Source organism: Coregonus lavaretus, assembly GCF_964263955.1.
Source record: "Coregonus lavaretus genome assembly, chromosome: 19".
In the NCBI taxonomy this organism is placed as follows: domain Eukaryota; kingdom Metazoa; phylum Chordata; class Actinopteri; order Salmoniformes; family Salmonidae; genus Coregonus; species Coregonus lavaretus.
In genome coordinates this window covers 3,079,995-3,098,739 of record NC_140006.1, presented here as the reverse complement: position 1 = coordinate 3,098,739, position 18,745 = coordinate 3,079,995, and the positions used below count along the sequence as shown (strand labels likewise).

General features: G+C 45.4%; 2 protein-coding genes across 5 annotated transcripts in view; both read left to right on the top strand.

Annotated features, from left to right (window-relative positions):
- Window positions 1–18,745, top strand: part of LOC311146147 (sodium- and chloride-dependent GABA transporter 2-like) — a 132,736-nt gene that overhangs the window by 84,609 nt on the left and 29,382 nt on the right. The gene's annotated exons all lie outside the window — the stretch shown is intronic.
- LOC311146146 (lysine-specific demethylase 5A-like) overlaps window positions 1–18,745 on the top strand; it is a 32,835-nt gene that overhangs the window by 11,548 nt on the left and 2,542 nt on the right. For 2 of the 4 annotated variants that reach the window (XM_084182624.1, XM_084182625.1), the window contains exons 7-28: window positions 1,486–1,577; window positions 1,872–2,039; window positions 3,324–3,443; window positions 3,699–3,857; window positions 4,131–4,312; window positions 4,571–4,733; window positions 4,975–5,094; window positions 6,151–6,345; window positions 6,637–6,818; window positions 7,625–7,749; window positions 7,906–8,056; window positions 8,386–8,506; window positions 8,709–8,885; window positions 9,022–9,200; window positions 9,547–9,703; window positions 11,064–11,243; window positions 11,556–12,122; window positions 12,312–12,470; window positions 14,115–14,243; window positions 14,502–14,646; window positions 14,902–15,122; window positions 16,571–17,026. In XM_084182624.1, coding sequence (XP_084038750.1) covers window positions 1,486–1,577; window positions 1,872–2,039; window positions 3,324–3,443; window positions 3,699–3,857; window positions 4,131–4,312; window positions 4,571–4,733; window positions 4,975–5,094; window positions 6,151–6,345; window positions 6,637–6,818; window positions 7,625–7,749; window positions 7,906–8,056; window positions 8,386–8,506; window positions 8,709–8,885; window positions 9,022–9,200; window positions 9,547–9,703; window positions 11,064–11,243; window positions 11,556–12,122; window positions 12,312–12,470; window positions 14,115–14,243; window positions 14,502–14,646; window positions 14,902–15,122; window positions 16,571–17,026 — 4,148 coding nt within the window. The remainder of the gene's footprint in view (window positions 1–1,485; window positions 1,578–1,871; window positions 2,040–3,323; window positions 3,444–3,698; window positions 3,858–4,130; window positions 4,313–4,570; window positions 4,734–4,974; window positions 5,095–6,150; window positions 6,346–6,636; window positions 6,819–7,624; window positions 7,750–7,905; window positions 8,057–8,385; window positions 8,507–8,708; window positions 8,886–9,021; window positions 9,201–9,546; window positions 9,704–11,063; window positions 11,244–11,555; window positions 12,123–12,311; window positions 12,471–14,114; window positions 14,244–14,501; window positions 14,647–14,901; window positions 15,123–16,570; window positions 17,027–18,745) is intronic. The other 2 variants (XM_084182626.1, XM_084182623.1) reach the window with 1 other exon arrangement.

Here is an 18,745-nt window from a genome sequence, read left to right as displayed (position 1 = left end):
CAACAAGCTCTGCAGCACTCCACCAATCAGGCCTTTATGGTAGGGTTGCCAGACGGAAGCCACTCCTCAGTAAAAGGCACATGACAGCCCGCTTGGAGTTTGCCAAAACGCACCTAAATGACTTTTAGACCATGAGAAACAAGATTCTCTGGTCTGATGAAAACAAGATTGAACTCTGGCCTTAATGCCAAGCGTCACTTCTGGAGAAAACCAGGCACCGCTCATCACCTAGCCAATACTATCCCTACGGTGAAGCATGGTGGTGGCAGCATCATGCTTAGGGGATGTTTTTCAGTGGCAGGGACTGAGCGACTAGTCAGGATCGAGGGAAATATGAATGGAGCAAAGTACAGCGATTCTTGAAAACCTGCTCCAGAGCGCTCAGGACCTCAGACTGGGGCGAAGGTTCACCTTCCAACAGGACAACGACCCTACGCACATAGCCAAGACAACACAGGAGTGGCTTCGGGGCAAGTCTCTGAATGTCCTTGAGTGGCCCAGCCAGAGCCCGGACTTGATCGAACAACTCTGGAGAGACCTGAAAATAGCTGTGCAGGCGACTAACCTGACAGAAAACTGCAAAATGTTCTCTCAGCTCTATGGTAGAATCCCTTGAAATTAGCTTTATTGCTGCAACGTTTCCTTTCAGCTCCATGGCAAAATGTGTAGAATTGCAGAAAATTAAACTGCAAAAATCTGTCTTGTGCGGCTGCTCGGCCATGGAAACCTACTTCGTGAAGCTCCCAACAAACAGTTATTGTGCTAACATTGCTTCCAGGGGCAGTTTGGAACTCTGCAGTGAGTGTTACAACCGAGGACAGACGATTTTTACGCACTAAGTGGTTCAGCACTCGGCGGTCCCTTTCTGTGAGCTCGTGTGGCCTACCACTTCGCGGCTGAGCCGTTGTTGCTCCTAGACATTTCCATTTCACAATACCAGCACTTACAGTTGACCGGGGCATCTCTAACAGGGCAGAAATTTGATGACCTGACTTGTTGGAAAGGTGGCATCCTATGCCGGTGCCATGTTGAAAGTCACTGAGCTTCAGTAAGGCCATTCTACTGCCAAGGTTTGTCAATGGAGATTGCATGGCTGTGTGCTCGATTTTATACACCTGTCAGCAACGGGTGTGGATGAAAATGTTGACATAAGATGAATTATTTACATCTTGACAAAATTATTATTATTTTTTTTACAGTTCCACTTTTTCATCCCTCATTACCTTAATTACTATGATACTCCCCTCACTGTCTTCATTGGCTGCACTAATTGCACCATTTGTCTACATAACCTGGTTAAAGCATTTACCATGTAATCCTGAATAAGGCACTGCGTGCCAAAACGTTGGTTGCTATACCCATTCAATGTTTTGGAGCATAATTAGTGTGCAACGTTCTTTCTGTATTTTTTGGGAAAATACAAGTTGTGTAATGTTAATTCCCTCAGTATTGTAGCAATTCTGTTCTCTTGTGTTCCATGAGAAGACGATGGGTTCAATAAGAGGCAGCGTCACCTGAAGGCCCAGGCCTTCGCCTTTAAGATGCGACCACGCAAAGAAACCCTGGAGGTCAACTTTGTGAGTATCACCAGTTGACTAACTCCTCTGTCTCTGTCTAATATTCTATAATAATCTCAACTTTGTAAGTATGAGTTGATTTCCTCTTTTCTTCTCTTTATGTGTTGTCCTGTTCTACTCACTCACTACATTTACATTTAAGTAATTTAGCAGACGCTCTTATCCAGAGCGACTAGAGTGCATTGAACAAATGAACCACTAGTGGACAACAGCTCAAAACATGTTTTTAGTTTCATGGACCACTTTTTGAATGGAATCATTTGACTAATTATTATTCTCTATTTCCTGTTCTAGATCCCCCAGATTGACCTGTACATGTGCCTGATGTGTGGGCGGGGCGACGAGGAGGACCGCCTCCTGCTGTGTGACGGCTGTGATGACAGCTACCACACCTTCTGTCTGATTCCGCCCCTACAGGACGTCCCCAAGGGGGACTGGCGATGCCCCAAGTGCGTCGCTGAGGTATGGAACTCTGGTGACCCTGCCACTACCCAATCCGAAGCCGATTCCTCACTTGAGAAACACACATGACAGCTAACTTGAATTTCCATGCCAATCATGCATTTATTCTATATCAATGGAAAAATGTTGCATAAGTTGTGAGTTATAATAATTTCTTTATTGTGTCCCTTTTGGAAAATGTATCTTAAACAGCACAACATCACCACATACAGTGGGGGAAAAAAAGTATTTAGTCAGCCACCAATTGTGCAAGTTCTCCCACTTAAAAAGATGAGAGAGGCCTGTAATTTTCATCATAGGTACACGTCAACTATGACAGACAAAATGAGAAAAAAATATCCAGAAAATCACATTGTAGGATTTTTAATGAATTTATTTGCAAATTATGGTGGAAAATAAGTATTTGGTCAATAACAAAAGTTTCTCAATACTTTGTTATATACCCTTTGTTGGAAATGACACAGGTCAAACGTTTTCTGTAAGTCTTCACAAGGTGGGGACACGTCTGGCACTGCAGGATTTGAGTCCCTGGCGGCGTAGTGTGTTACTGATGGTAGGCTTTGTTACTTTGGTCCCAGCTCTCTGCAGGTCATTCACTAGGTCCCCCCGTGTGGTTCTGGGATTTTTCTACAATTTTGTTTCTGGTGTCCTTTGACAGCTCCTTGGCCATAGTGGAGTTTGGAGTGTGACTGTTTGAGGTTGTGGACAGGTGTCTTTTATACTGATAACAAGTTCAAACAGGTGCCATTAATACAAGTAACGAGTGGAGGACAGAGGAGCCTCTTAAAGAAGAAGTTACAGGTCTGTGAGAGCCAGAAATCTTGCTTGTTTGTAGGTGACCAAATACTTATTTTCCACCATAATTTGCAAATAAATAAATTAAAAATCCTACAATGTGATTTTCTGGATTTTTTTCACTCAATTTGTCTGTCATAGTTGACGTGTACCTATGATGAAAATTACAGGCCTCTCTCATCTTTTTAAGTGGGAGAACTTGCACAATTGGTGGCTGACTAAATACTTTTTTTCCCCACTGTATAGTGCATAAATACATACAACAATGTAAATCACAAGGAGTATTACAACAAGAAAAAACACGTGGAGATACAGTTCACACCTGCCTACCATGTGTTATAATTTTGCCTCCGTATGAATAGGTTGTAGTGTTTGTCAATCTGTGATGATATGGAAGTGTATGACTGATATACATAAATCATGTTGAGGAAGACTATGGGATAGGATGATGTTTTCTCACTGGCTGTCTCACCCCGTTTCACCCTACAGGAGTGCAGTAAGCCGCGAGAGGCATTTGGCTTTGAGCAAGCCGTGAGGGAGTACACCCTCCAGAGCTTTGGAGAGATGGCCGACCACTTCAAGTCAGACTACTTCAACATGCCCGTGCACGTACGTATCAAAATCAAACTGTCAACTTGAGTTATAGGCAAGAATCTAAAGAAAACGATGCTTTTGGAATACATATGTTCAGGTTAGGTCTGTATCTCAAAATCAAGTCGGATGAAGTCAACCCACTTTCTTTGGGTGATATTTTCATCCTTCATGCTGTTTGAAGTTGAACACCTAACCTTTCTCTCCCACTAATGCCCAATCACATCTAAACAATGCATGTGTGTGTGTGTTCTCCTTTCTCTGCACCCCCAGATGGTGCCGACAGAGCTGGTGGAGAAGGAGTTCTGGCGTCTGGTGAGCTCCATCGAGGAGGATGTCATTGTGGAGTACGGAGCTGACATCAGCTCTAAGGAGGTGGGCAGCGGCTTCCCCGTCAGGGATGGCAAGAGACGGCTACTGGGAGACGAAGAGGTAACTATGCACCAACTGGGACAAAGGACCCAGGCTCTTTCGCGATAGTCTTTCGCCACCTTTTCAAAACGCATGGGAGGAGAAGATCCGTTGTTCCTATATTCGGACCTTCTCCTCTAATGCCTTTTATGGAGTAGAGCGAGGACACAATGAATCGTGGAAAGATTAATTGAGAAAGAGCCCCAGTATGAAATCCACACCCTTAACGGCTTGCTTTTATGTTACTTATGACCAATAAGTAACTTCCATCACCTCTGTCTTGTTCTTCTGTAGGAGTATGCCAACTCAGGCTGGAACCTGAACAACATGCCAGTCCTGGAGCAGTCGGTCCTTACCCACATAAACGTGGATATCTCTGGCATGAAGGTGCCCTGGCTCTACGTGGGCATGTGCTTCTCCTCCTTCTGCTGGCACATCGAGGACCACTGGAGCTACTCCATCAACTTCCTGCACTGGTAAAGTAACAAACATAAATGCCTTGTCCTAAATCAACCGCTTGCCCAAATATTTAGTAATACTGTATATTTTAGTCCAAAGGACACAAATAAATTGTCTTTCTAACACAGTCCTCAGTGGGAAGAGACAGACAAATGCACGTACAAAACAATGTTAACTGTATATAATGTTGCAATGGGTCTTAGACAATTGTACTCCCCATCTTCATTCGTCTGACTGGTTAACCGTCTTCTCTCTTTCTCTGCCTGTCTCTCCAGGGGGGAGCCTAAGACGTGGTATGGTGTCCCGGCCCACGCGGCAGAGCAGCTGGAGTCAGTGATGAAGAAGCTGGCCCCAGAGTTGTTTGACTCTCAGCCTGACCTGCTGCACCAGCTTGTCACCATCATGAATCCCAACGTCCTAATGGAGCACGGTGTGCCCGTATGTAGTGTGTGTTTCCATCAGTGGCCGTATGTATCAAGTGTTTCAGAGTAGGAGTGCTGATCTGGGAACAGTTTTGCCTATTGGATCACAATGAATACGTTTAAATGGAAAGGGCAGGGGGATCTGATCCTAGATCAGAACTCCGACTCTGAGACGCTTGATACATATGGGCCCTGGCCCCTTTTACGAGACCAAGTCTGCATTGTGTCTTTTACTGGTGTGTGTTTGTGCCACTCAGGTTTTCCGGACCAACCAGTGTGCAGGGGAGTTTGTGGTGACCTTTCCCAGAGCCTACCACAGTGGCTTCAACCAGGGATACAACTTTGCTGAGGCTGTCAACTTCTGTACCGCAGACTGGGTGAGTTTTTAACAAGTGTTTGTGTGTAAACAAATATTAACAGAATGTTGAATTGGAATTTTGAAGGTTGGGTGTAGGTTTGGGCGGTATCAAGATTATCATACCTTCATACAGACCTTGTGCCATACCGAGATATTCGGTAATACCGGCACTGTTTTCAAACCCAACTGATACTCTGTAATCCAAAGGTTAGCAATGCTAACAAGTACAAGTAAAATCCCATAGCGAAAGATAACTAAAAGCTAACGAGCGCATTGCAAACATTTTAAAGTCTCTGACCTAAACTATACAAGTAACTCAAAAATGATACTCACAGTTTGCTGCACGCACAAAACAAATATTAGACAGCAAGGCTTTTGATCCAGGAGGGGATTCTCTGCTGTTACCAAGTGAATGCTTGATTATGGAAGAAGCTAACCACTTAGCTAACTAGCTACTATATTAGCAAACCAATTGCACAACTTCAGAGCATTTAGCACATTTTAGACAGTTAACTTGGTTCTAAGATATCTAGCTGGCAAACATTTAGTTGTGAATTCCATACTGTAACTAGATCACCTGGCGCATGTTGCACAACAGTGAGTGACTCACAAGGCTGCGGTCTCGTAGTTCTGTGCTTGTAAACAAACACAACGTGACTGGGGACTACCGTTAAGCTTCATAATGAAAAATTATGTGATGGGTGAAATGGAAGAACGCAATCTTCTTTATCTCCTAACGTATTGCACAAGTTGACTGCAGGTATTTACTTAAGTAGCTACAAATATTAAAATGTCAATGTTATTGACGGTATTGGAAAACCATCCCGTGGCTATTTGCAAATACCCTGGTATACTGCCCAAGCCTAGTTGGGAGCTTAAGTAAGTCAAGTATTTTATACCCATCTTGGTGAATCAATCAGCTTAGATATTCCCCTTCCAATGCGCTCTTTGCTTCCCCTTGATGTTTTGATGAGGCGAGGAGAAAAGATCCAAGGAATCGATTAAAGACTTCTCTCTCTCTCTCTCGGTCTGTGTCTCTCTCTCTCTGTCTCTGTGTGTCCCCTTCCCCTTCCAGCTCCCGATGGGTCGTCAGTGTGTGGCCCACTACCGGCGGCTCCACCGCTACTGTGTCTTCTCCCACGAGGAGTTGCTGTGCAAGATGGCTGCCGACCCCGAGAGCCTGGACGTGGAGCTGGCTGCTGCAGTCTTCAGAGAGATGGGAGATATGATGGAGGAAGAGACACGGCTCAGACAGGCCGTGCAGGAGATGGTGAGGGACAGGGCCCAGGGGGATTACTATATAAACAACTTTTTGCCACCTTAGGAGAACTTTACAGGAGGGCCAGGATTGAGGATGAAGTAATGCAAGCAGGGTTTACTTGGGAATACATTATGATGGTACACTATCAAACAATATGTTGACATCACACGATCCCAAAGATATGTTTCAAATGATTTCCTATCACACCAAAAGTGAATCAATTATGTAATTTCACATTCGTCCTCCCAGTCTAGTTGAAGTGGATTGTTTTCTGATTGCGATTTCCCTCCGTGTCTACAGGGTGTTCTGTCCTCTGAGCATGAGGTGTTTGAGCTGGTCCCTGATGACGAGCGGCAGTGTCAGAAGTGTAAGACCACCTGTTTCCTGTCGGCTCTGACGTGTCCCTGCAGCCCAGAGAGCCTTGTCTGTCTGCACCACGCCAAGGAGCTCTGTGACTGTCCCATGGGAAACAAGTGTCTACGGTAAGGAGTACAGCTGTGTGATATGGACAACAATCCATATGGAACGATAAATTCATAACAATGTGCACCAGTTTTAAAAAAAATTATCCTTTAAACTACTACTAGTTTAATGGTTGTATCTATCAATTGTCCTAACACATTTATTTCATTTCAAACTTCACATTTATCTAGTGTAGGCTACTTATCGTAATGAACGATAAGTGATTGGTGTGGTCGCTGTCGATAATTTTCGGCTTATCGTCCCAGCTCTACTAAGGAGAGAGGGGTGGGTGTGTGGGTTGGTGTTTGGGTGGGTCGGTGAGTGAATAAATTAATTTAAGGAGTGTCTCCGGTGAGAAGGGATGGATGGATGGATGGATGAATGAAGTAGAGGAGTTATGAACTCTGAACTGCTCAGAAGCCCCCATAAGAGCCCACTGATGAATGATAGTTTTTTTTACCGGTCATTGCATCAGTGAGGACTTGGGTGTAGTTTCACTGACCCAGAATCAATCTAATCTCCATTGAAAGTTGCTTTTTAATTCATGAATAGGTTTAATGTAGCTCCTCTGTAGCTCAGCTGGTAGAGCACGGCGCTTGTAACGCCAAGGTAGTGGGTTCGATCCCCGGGACCACCCATACACAAAAATGTATGCACGCATGATTGTAAGTCGCTTTGGATAAAAGCGTCTGCTAAATGGCATATTATATTATAATATATTATATATTATATTATATTATATATTATATTTAATCTGGGTCAATTTAACCCCATATAGCAATCAATATTAAATAGATGCTGACACTCCAGTCTCTTTGTATTCCAGCTACCGGTATGATCTGGAGGAGTTTCCCTCCATGCTGTATGGGGTGAAGTCCAGAGCCCAGTCCTATGACACCTGGGCCAAGCGGGTCACTGAGGCCTTGGCTGCTGACCACAAGAACAAGAAAGGTAGGAGGACTATCTGTACTGTAAATGTGGAAATACTCTGCACTTTATTAGAACAATTGTACTACGATTCCCCATGCCTCATATCGCTCTCCTCTATTCTTCCATCTTTCTCTCTCCTTTCTCTCCTGTCTGTCTCTGTCCCTCTCCCTTTGTCAGACCTGATAGAGTTGAAGGTTCTTCTGGAGGATGCAGAGGACAGGAAGTACCCAGAGAACAGTCTGTTCCGTCGGCTCAGAGAGATGGTGAAGGAGGCCGAAACTTGCTCCTCTGTGGCCCAGCTACTGCTCAGCCGCAAGCAGAGGCACAGGTCAGTAGAGGACAGATATACACACACACACACACACACACACACACACACACACACACACACTGCTGTTATGTCACACTAAAGTTGATGTCCCTGTTCTCTTCCCTTCTCCCGAATTGTGCACTTACACACTCCACACCAAGGAATTAAAATCATTGGATTGGTGCAAGCATTCTCCTTCATTGTTTTTACACCGTTGCATCTGTGAGGGAGAGTGTGCTAGTGCACACTTTGGGAGAAGGGTAGCAAATCGGGACATAACCATTTAACATTTATCCCCCTACCTGTGAGTAATAAATCAACTCAAAGTATTTCTCTCTGTATTCCAGTACCAGGCAGCGTCCAGAGAGCAGCAGGACTCGTAACAAGCTGACAGTGGAGGAGCTGAAAGTCTTTGTAGAGCAGCTGTTCAAACTGCCCTGTGTCATCGGACAGGCTCGACAGGTCAAAGTAAGTCCCAAACCTAATACAGTCACTTGCCATTCTTAACAGATGTACAGTAATTATCATCCTCTGACATCCTACTATATGTGTATTACATCACTGAAGTTGACCTGTCCCCAAACCAGTATTTGTTGATTAGTAGTCCTTGATTGTTAGTATATAACACCGTATCCTTCATCCCTTCATCCCTCTCTCCCTCCCTCCCTAGGAGTTACTAGAGAATGTGGAGGACTTCCATGAGAGAGCCCAGGTAGCCCTGGCTGACGAGCTGCCTGACTCCTCCAAGCTGCAGGCCCTGCTAGACCTGGGTGGAGGTCTGGATGTGGAACTACCTGAGCTGCCCAGGCTCAAACAGGAGCTGCAGCAGGCCCGCTGGCTGGATGAGGTGATGCCTATTGATATTATTGTGTATTAGCGTAGTGTTTTACCTCATAGTTTGTTTGTGTGCTTTCTTCAGCAGTCTAAAATCATTTTTGCTGGGAGAGAAAAAATATTAAATTGAAACGTTTTGTTATGATTAGGTGCGTGTGACGCTGGCAGAGCCCCACCGGGTGACCCTGGAGCTGATGAAGCGGCTGATAGACTCTGGGGTGGGGCTGGCACCACACCATGCTGTGGAGAAGGCCATGGCTGAGTTGCAGGAGATACTCACTGTGTCAGAGAGATGGGAGGACAAGGCCCGCGCATGCCTACAGGCCAGGTAATGATGTTGATACACATTACACACCTATAGTACAGTTTTCTCATCTGCCTACAGGCCAGGTAAATGAGAATATGATAATGCTGTTCTTTAGTTACCTGCCTATAGCTTTGGTGTCATGCTTGGGTCGTGTTCAATAGGGTACACCTTCGCAAATTGTTTTAGCAAATCTGTCTTCTTACTGGACAAGTTCAGGTAGTACCTCCCGGTTTCACTCAATTTCAAAATGTTTTATCCCTTCTGAACGTGACCCAATTCCTGTTTTAGCATATTGCATCAAAGGATGCCTGTAACTGTGAGATGAATGTCTCTTAATCCATTCTTTCTTGTCTCTCTCCTCCCCCAGGCCTCGGCACAGCATGCTAACCCTGGAGAGCATCGTGATAGAGGCCAGGAACATCCCGGCCTACCTGCCCAACGTCCTGGCCCTCCGAGAGGCTCTGCACAAGGCCAAGGAGTGGAGCGCCAAGGTGGATGCCATTCAGGTAGTGTCGCGTCGCACGGTAATTACTGATAAGTATAGATTCAATTTGTGATGTATATAGATGTAGCTACAGTATAGGCAGGCATCTCTCAATATTTGTCTGTAATGCGCTCGGCTCGGTTTATATGCAATAGAATGGCCTGGTCATTTGTTAGAAGCTTACATTAGCTAGGTTTCCATCAATTTGTGGAAAGATTTTCAAGCGGGGGCCTCCCGAGTGGCGCAACGGTCTAAGGCACTGCATCGCGTCACTACAGCCCCGGGTTCGATCCCAGGCTGTCACAGCCGGCCTTGACCGGGAGACCCATGAGGCGGCGCACAATTGGCCCAGCGTTGTCCGGGTTAGGGGAGGGCTTGGGACAAGACTGTAACTACCAATTGGATATCACGAAATTGGGGAGGAAAAAGGTGTAAAACAAAACAAAAATATTCATGCAAATATTCTAATATTCGCACCAAAAAATATGCACATTTTACCAGCAGATGACTGTTTCCATCAAACTGGCTTCTTGCGAATTAAAAGCTGTGCTTAATGACGTAGTGCAAATAAAAAGCACGTAACTTTTCATTTACCGAATAAAAAAACAGACGTACGATGTGTTTCCATCCCATTTTTAACTCTGTCGATGGTTTTGCCACAAAGTCTGCGATAAACAGCGAATGTGCCCGATCTGGTCTTGGCACGTGCGCTCTAGCAAACAGCTCGAAGATACAGAGCAGAGGGTAGACTTTAGATCATTTTTATTTATTGACAGCCAAGCACCGATTATGTGACCAGCATAAAATTAAGAACCTCAATATTTATTGGAAAGAAGCATCACGCTCATCATCACTGTGCACTTTCCCCACCCTGTGAAGTTCATCATAATTTATTTTAAATGTAGCCTAATAAACTGTGCAGTGTGCATGTTTTTCCAAGTCATAGTGGGAGGACCACACAATCATATCATCTCGTGACTACAAGTTTACTGCGACATGATGGTTAAACCATCAACAAATCCGCATCAAAGCGTTTCCACTACATTTGTCACATGATCTATTTCACCGACAAAACAATTATCCCCTGTCTAGCGTATTTTGTTCTGTCGACGTTTGGAAAGTTTACAGGCAATTATACTGTTTCCATCAGGCCTGTCGTGAGTTCTTTATTATTTTTTAAATTTATTTTATATATCCGACAGGAACTTTACTTGCATGTAAATAATTGGATGGAAACATGGTTATTGTTACCAGATAAGTTTGTAATTTATCTTGTCGCCAGAACATGAATGATACATGTGAATGGGAAGGTTCATACTGTGTGATGCATTACGTACTTTCTTTTGACAATGATGATTAATTTCCCTTTATGTTTCCCCTGTGTATCTCCCTCCCTCCAGAGTGGCAGTAACTATGCATACCTGGAGCAGTTGGAGAGCCTGCTGGCGAGGGGTCGCTCCATCCCCGTCCGGCTTGACCCCCTGCCCCAGGTCGAATCTCAGGTGGCCTCGGCCCGCGCCTGGAGGGAGAGGACTGCACGTACCTTCCTCAAGAAGAACTCCACCTACACCCTGCTTCAGGTAAGGCGTAATACCCTGGGTTGGGCTGTACCTAGGCACTGAGAAATAATGAATGAGTATGTCTCTGAGATAGTGGTTTGAAAGATTTTTCCAACCAAGCAGCCCTTTTCAGACTATGCTAACCCCAGAGTGCAATATGAGATATTTGCGTAAGCTATGGTGCAGAAGTTGGTGGACCACCATACGCAAATTGTTGTGAATTCCATCTGTCTATACTGTAGGTAGTTGGGAATAGGGTCCAATATTATCATAGGACTAGTAGTTTGATAACATCTGTGCTAATCTCTATTCTCTGTGTGTTGTCTCTCTTAGGTCCTTAGTCCGCGTGTGGATATTGGTATCTATGGCAACAGCAAGAGCAAACGCAAACGAGTCAAGGAGCTCCTTGAGAAGGAGAGAGGAGGTCTGGACCTGGAGGTTCTCAGCGACCTGGACGAGAGTTACGAAGACGCCTGCGACCCGGCCACCGTCGTAGCGGCATTCAAATCCAAGGAGCAGAAAGAGGTTGAGGCCATCCACTCCCTCCGAGCCGCCAACCTGGCTAAGATGGCCATGGCTGACCGTATCGAGGAAGTCAAGTTCTGTCTGTGTCGTAAGACCGCCAGTGGGTTTATGCTGCAGTGTGAACTGTGCAAGGACTGGTTCCACGGAGCCTGCGTGCCGTTACCGAAAACAGGCTCCCAGAAGAAGCTCGTGGGCTCGGCCGGTTGGCAGAGCAACAGCAAGGAGGTCAAGTTCCTGTGCCCGTTGTGCCAGCGGTCACGGCGCCCGCGTCTGGAGACCATCCTGTCTCTCCTGGTGTCCCTCCAGAAGCTGCCGGTCCGTCTGCCCGAAGGGGAGGCCCTACAGTGCCTGACGGAGAGGGCCATGGGCTGGCAGGTAGGGATGAGTTCAAGTTTTCAGAATCAATTATTTGACGGTCGCTAGGGTTAATTAATCGAAGTTTGGTTTATAATCTGAGTTTTCCCTGCAAAACATGCATATTCTGAATCAAAACATAATCTTGTTTATTTAAACTATCGCTGTTCATCAATGGAATAGATGAATCTAACTCATCTCTACTTGCAGGACCGCGCCAGGCAGGCCCTGGCTACAGACGAGCTGTCCTCGGCCCTGGCCAAGCTGTCGGTGCTCAGTCAGAGGATGGTAGAACAGGCTGCCCGGGAGAAGACAGAGAAGATTATCAATGCTGAGCTGCAGAAGGCTGCCGCAAACCCAGACCTGCAGGTAAGAGATGAATGCTTCCGTATGGTACTCAGAGCCATATATAGAGAGATTGGAGGCGCTAACATTTTTTTTATTTTTTTTTATTTCACCTTTATTTAACCAGGTAAACCAGTTGAGAACAAGTTCTCATTTACAACTGCGACCTGGCCAAGATAAAGCAAAGCAGTGCGATAAAAACAACAACATAGAGTTACATATGGGGTAAAACAAAACAAAGTCAAAAAAATACAACAGAAATACATATGTATACAGTGTGTGCAAATTTAGCAAGTTATGGAGGTAAGGCAATAAAATAGGCTATAGTGCAAAATAATTACAATTAGTATTAACACTGGAATGATTGATGTGCAAGAGATGATGTGCAAATAGAGATACTGGGGTACAAATGAGCAAAATAAATAACAATATAGGGATGAGGTAGTTGGGCGGGCTAATTTCAGATGGGCTGTGTACAGGTGCAGTGATCGGTAAGGTGCTCTGACAACTGATGCTTAAAGTTAGTGAGGGAGATAAGTGTCTCCAGCTTCAGAGATTTTTGCAATTTGTTCCAGCCATTGGCAGCAGAGAACTGGAAGGAATTGCGGCCAAAGGAGGTGTTGGCTTTGGGGATGACCAGTGAGATATACCTGCTGGAGCGCAGACTACGGGTGGGTGTTGCTATGGTGACCAATGAGCTAAGATAAGGCGGGGATTTGCCTAGCAGTGATTTATAGATGGCCTGGAGCCAGTGGGTTTGGCGACGAATATGTAGTGAGGACCAGCCAACAAGAGCGTACAGGTCACAGTGGTGGGTATTATATGGGGCTTTGGAGACAAAACGGATGGCACTGTGATAGACTACATCCAATTTGCTGAGTAGAGTGTTGGAGGCTATTTTGTAAATGACATCGCCGAAGTCAAGGATCGGTAGGATAGTCAGTTTAACGAGGGCATGTTTGGCAGCATGAGTGAAGGAGGCTTTGTTGCGAAATAGGAAACCGATTCTAGATTTAACTTTGGATTGGAGATTCTTAATGTGAGTCTGGAAGGAGAGTTTACAGTCTAACCAGACACCTAGATATTTGTAGTTGTCCACATACTCTAGGTCAGACCCGTCGAGAGTAGTGATTCTAGTCGGGTGGGCGGGTGCAAGCAGCGTTCGGTTGAAGAGCATGCATTTAGTTTTACTAGTGTTTAAGAGCAGTTGGAGGCTACTGAAGGAGTGTTGTATGGAATTGAAGCTCGTTTGGAGGTTTGTTAACACAGCGTCCAATGAAGGGCCAGATGTATACAAAATGGTGTCGTCTGCGTAGAGGTGGATCTGAGAGTCACCAGCAGCAAGAGCGACGTCATTGATATACACAGAGAAAAGAGTCGGCCCAAGAATTGAACCCTGTGGCACCCCCATAGAGACATGGCGTCAAGTGTAAAAGTTGGCCATTATCTCTCTATATGGCTCTCATGATCAGTCATTCCTCTAAACAAGATGCTCAGGGATAAGGTAAGTCATGAGACTGACGTGTTTTTTTTCAAGTCCTCTCCTTCTCTTCCTCCTTGTTTGTTCAGTGCATTAGAGAGCGAAAAACCGAGAGATTGGTTCCACGGTAGTGATTTTACTACTGATGAGAAGGAACAGAATGACTGTGACTTCTGTTCTCTCCGTAGGGTCACATCCAGACGTTCCAGCAGGCAGGGTTCAGCAGGGCAGCGTCGCCACGTCAGTCTGTCGACTACGATGACGAGGAGACGGACTCAGACGAGGACATCCGGGAAACATATGGCTACGACATGAAGGTACTGTGGTGTGGGCTATGGAGAGTTTTCTCAAACATTTTTATATCAAAAATACCTGTTGAATAAAACCAAATACTACTGTATAGCTGCTAGTTTTCTGTAGGCAATGTTTTAGCAGGAGTGGTAACAAAGCCAGTAAAGCATTACTATTCAATTTATCTCATGCAAAGACACAGCACTTAGCAAATCCTGCTTTTCTAGCACTGTGTCCTCACCTGCCCCACTTTTTCGCGCTGTGTGTGTGTGTGTGTGTGTCAGGACCCAGGTGAGATGAAGCCGTACCTGTTTTGTGATGAGGAGATCCCTGTCAAGTCAGAGGAAGTAGTCAGTCACATGTGGCCCACAACACCCTCCTTCTGCGCTGAACACGCTTACTCCTCTGCCTCCAAGTCCTGCCCGCAGAGTAAGACATGGCATGTAATCTATGGCTACACAAACTCTCTGTCTCCCTGTTATACTTAAAATAGGAACTTATAAATGTGTCATCCATTAATTTTATGTTCTGGAGTATTGTTTCCTTTCCTTATGTGAATTGTCTTTGGGACCTTATTTAGAAACGAGAATGTCAAGGTACATAAAACTATACATGTAGATATTGATAAGGTAAATGTGTGTTTCATTGGTTGATTGATGAATCCTTCTCCCCTCTACCCTCCAGATCAGGGCACCCCCAGGAAGCAGCCCAGAAAGACCCCACTGGTGCCCCGCTCCCTGGAGCCCCCTGTGCTGGAGCTGTCCCCTCCGGCCAAGGCCCAGCTGGAGGAGCTGATGATGGTGGGGGACCTGCTGGAGGTGTCCCTGGACGAGACCCAGCACATCTGGAGGATTCTGGAGGCCACACACCCTCCCTCTGAGGAGAGGTTCCTACAGGTCATGGAGGTAGGAGAGGCACTGGTTTATACACTTCTTTTCTATACTGAACAAAAATATAAACGCAACATGTAAAGTGACAGGTGTGGCATATCAAGAAGCTAATTTTTAAAAGCATGATCATTACACAGGTGCACCTAGTGCTGGGGACAATAAAAGGCCACTAATGTGCAGTTTTGTCACATAACACAATGCTACAGATGTCGCAAGTTTTGAGGGAGCATGCAATTGGCATGCTGACTGCAGGAATGTCCACCAGAGCTGTTGCCAGAGAATTCAATGTTAATTTCTTTACCACAACCACACAACCGAAGAATGTCTGCACAAACTGTCAGAAACGGTCTCAGGGAAGGTCATCTGCGGGCTTGTCGTCCTCACCAGGGTCTTGACTTGACTGCAGTTCGGCGGCGTAACCGACTTCAGTGGGCAAATGCTCACCTTCGATTGCCATGGCCTGCTGGAGAAGTGTGCTCTTCACGGATGAATCCCTGTTTCAACTGTACCGGGCAGATGGTGTCGTGTGGGCGAGCAGTTTGCTGATGTCAACATTGTGAACAGAGTGCCCCATAGTGGCGGTGGGGTTATGGTATGGGCAGGCATAAGCAACGGACAATGAACACAATTGCATTTTATCGATGGCTATTTGAATGCACAGAAATACTGTGACGAGATCCTTAGGCCCAATGTCGTGCCATTCATCCGCCACCATCACCTCATGTTTCAGCATGATAATGCACGGCCCCATGTTGAAAGGATCTGCACACAAATCCTGGAAGCTGAAAATGTCCCAGTTCTTCCATGGCCTGCATACTCATCAGACATGTCACCCATTGAGCATGTTTGGAATGCTCTGGATCGACGTGTACGACTGCGCGTTCCAGTTTCCGCTAATATCCAGCAACTTTGCACAGCCATTGAAGAGGAGTGGGACAAAATTCCACAGGCCACAATCAACAGCCTGATCAACACTATGCGAAGATGTGTGAAATGGTGGTCACACCAGATACTGACTGGTTTTCTGATCCACGCCCCCTACTTTTTTTTTTAAAGGTATCTGTGACCAACAGATGCATATCTGTATTCCCGGTCATGTGAAATCCATAGATTAGGGCCTAATGAATTTATTTCAGTTGACTGATTTCCTTATGAACTGTAACTCAGTAAAATCGAAATTGTTGCATGTAGCGTTTAATATTTTTGTTCAGTGTATGTTCTTTTATTTAACCAGGTTGACCCATTTGAGGTCAAGGTAGACCTGGCCAAGAGGGCAGCGCCAGTAAAGAAAACACAGTCACTGGCTGAAAACACATGTCAGAATCTGAACTGAACATGGGTGATACTAAGGCTGGTTTCCTGGAACCTGATTTAAGTCAACTTAATGGACTTAAAAGCACTTTCAGTAGAAATTATTAATTGAGCAATTTTGTCCATCCCTCTTTCCTGTCTTCCCTTCCCAGCATGACGATTCTCAGTTTGAGAAGCCGATGAAGATCAAGATAAAGGACTCTGAGAAGAAGAGGAAGAGGAAGCTGGAGAGGGCGGAGCACCAGCTTCTCATGGCAGCCGTCTCCGGGGTCGGAGACATGATGCGGTCCCCCAAGTCCTCAAAGGATCAGAAACGGAGCCTCTTAGACCCACTGGGGAAACCCAAGAAGAAGAAGCTGAAGCTGAACCCGGATAAGAACCGTGAACTGAAACAGCTGGCCAAGCGCCTGGCTAAAGAGGAGAAGGAGAGGAAGAGGAAGGAGAAAGCTGTGGTCAAGGCTGAGGCTGTCAGGGAGGGGCTGGAGAAGAGGAAAGAGAAGAAGATCCTGGATATACCGTCGAAATACGACTGGTCCGGAGCTGAGGACTCCAATGATGAAAACGCAGTCTGTGCATCCAAGAACTGTATGAGACCCTGCAAGGACAAGGTGAGAGCGACACGAGAAGCATATACACAGCTATAGTGTGTGTGTGTGTATGTATTGTCCCAAATCAACCCCTATCTCTAGTATACACTACTTGATGCACATTTCAAAATAACTGGAGGGGTGTAAGGATTATGGTCAGAACACCTAGGTGGGGCTATTATTGTGTCTATGGGTACAACCTCAGCCTAGGGATTGACTTCTGCCCTGGAATTCAAATGTCCCATCCAGACCGACTGACTGAGACCATTCATTTGCCAGCAGAGGGCAGTGCATCTTCTGTAGTTGTCGTCAGACCTTGAATATAGCCTAAGGAGCATTTTTGGACTAGGGGCTCATTTGAGAGAGGATGTAGCGACTCAGAATCGATCTGACATATGATTTGGATAGATGATTGATAGGTGTGAGTGTTTATTGGTTAACAGGGTGCAGCAGAGGTCAGTGTGTGGCCTGAGAGGGCGTGCCCTATCAAAAACACGAGTCCTTGTACTTGAATAATATATAATATTGAAGACATCAAGTCTATGAAATAACACATGGAATCATGTATTAACCAAAAAAAGTGTTAAACTGAGATTCTTCAAGTAGCCACCACTTGCCTTGATGATAGCTTTGCACACTCTTGGCATTCTCTCAACCTGCTTCAATTAACAGGTGTGCGCCTTCTTAAAAGTTAATTTGTGGAATTTCTTTCCTCCTTAATGCGTTTGAGCCAATCGGTTGTGTTGTGACAAGGTAGGGGAGATATACAGAAGATGGCCCTATTTGGTAAAAGACCAAGTCCAAATTATGGCAAGAACAGCTCAAATAAGCAAAGAGAAACGACAGTCCATCATTACTTTAAGACATGAAGGTCAGTCAATACGGAACATTTCAAGAACTTTGAAAGTTTCTTCAAGTGCAGTCGCAAAAACCATCAAGCGCTATGATGAAACTGGCTCTAATGAGGACCGCCACAGGAAAGGAAGACCCAGAGTTACCTCTGCTGCAGAGGATAAGTTCATTAGAGTTACCAGTCTCAGAAATTGCAGCCCTAATAAATGCTTCACAGCGTTCAAGTCACAGACACATCTCAACATCAACTGTTCAGAGGAGACTGTGTGAATCAGGCCTTTATGGTCGAATTGCTGCAAAGAAACCACTACTAAAGGACACCAATATGAAGAAGAGACTTGCTTGGGCCAAGAAACACATTAGACCGGTGGAAATGTGTCCTTTGATGTGGAGTACAAATTGGAGATTTTTGGTTCCGACCGCCGTGTCTTTGTAAGATGCGGTGTGGGTGAACGGATGATCTCCGCATGTGTATTTCCCACCGTGAAGCATGGAGGAGGAGGTGTTATGGTGTGGGAGTGCTTTGCTGGTGACACTCTGTGATTTATTTAGAAGTCAAGGCACACTTAATCAGCATGGCTACCACAGCATTCTACAGCGACACGCCATCCCATCTGGTTTGGGCTTAGTGGGACTATCATTTTGTTTTTCAACAGGACAATGACCCAATACACATCCAGGCTATTTTACCAAGAAGGAGAGTGATGGAGTGCTGCATCAGATGACCTGGCCTCCACAATCCCCCAACCTCAACCAAATTGAGATGGTTTGGGATGAGTCGGACAGCAGAGTGAAGGAAAAGCAGCCAACAAGTGCTCAGCATATGTGGGAACTCCTTCAAGACTGTTGGAAAAGCATTCCAGGTGAATCTGGTTGAGCGAATGCCAA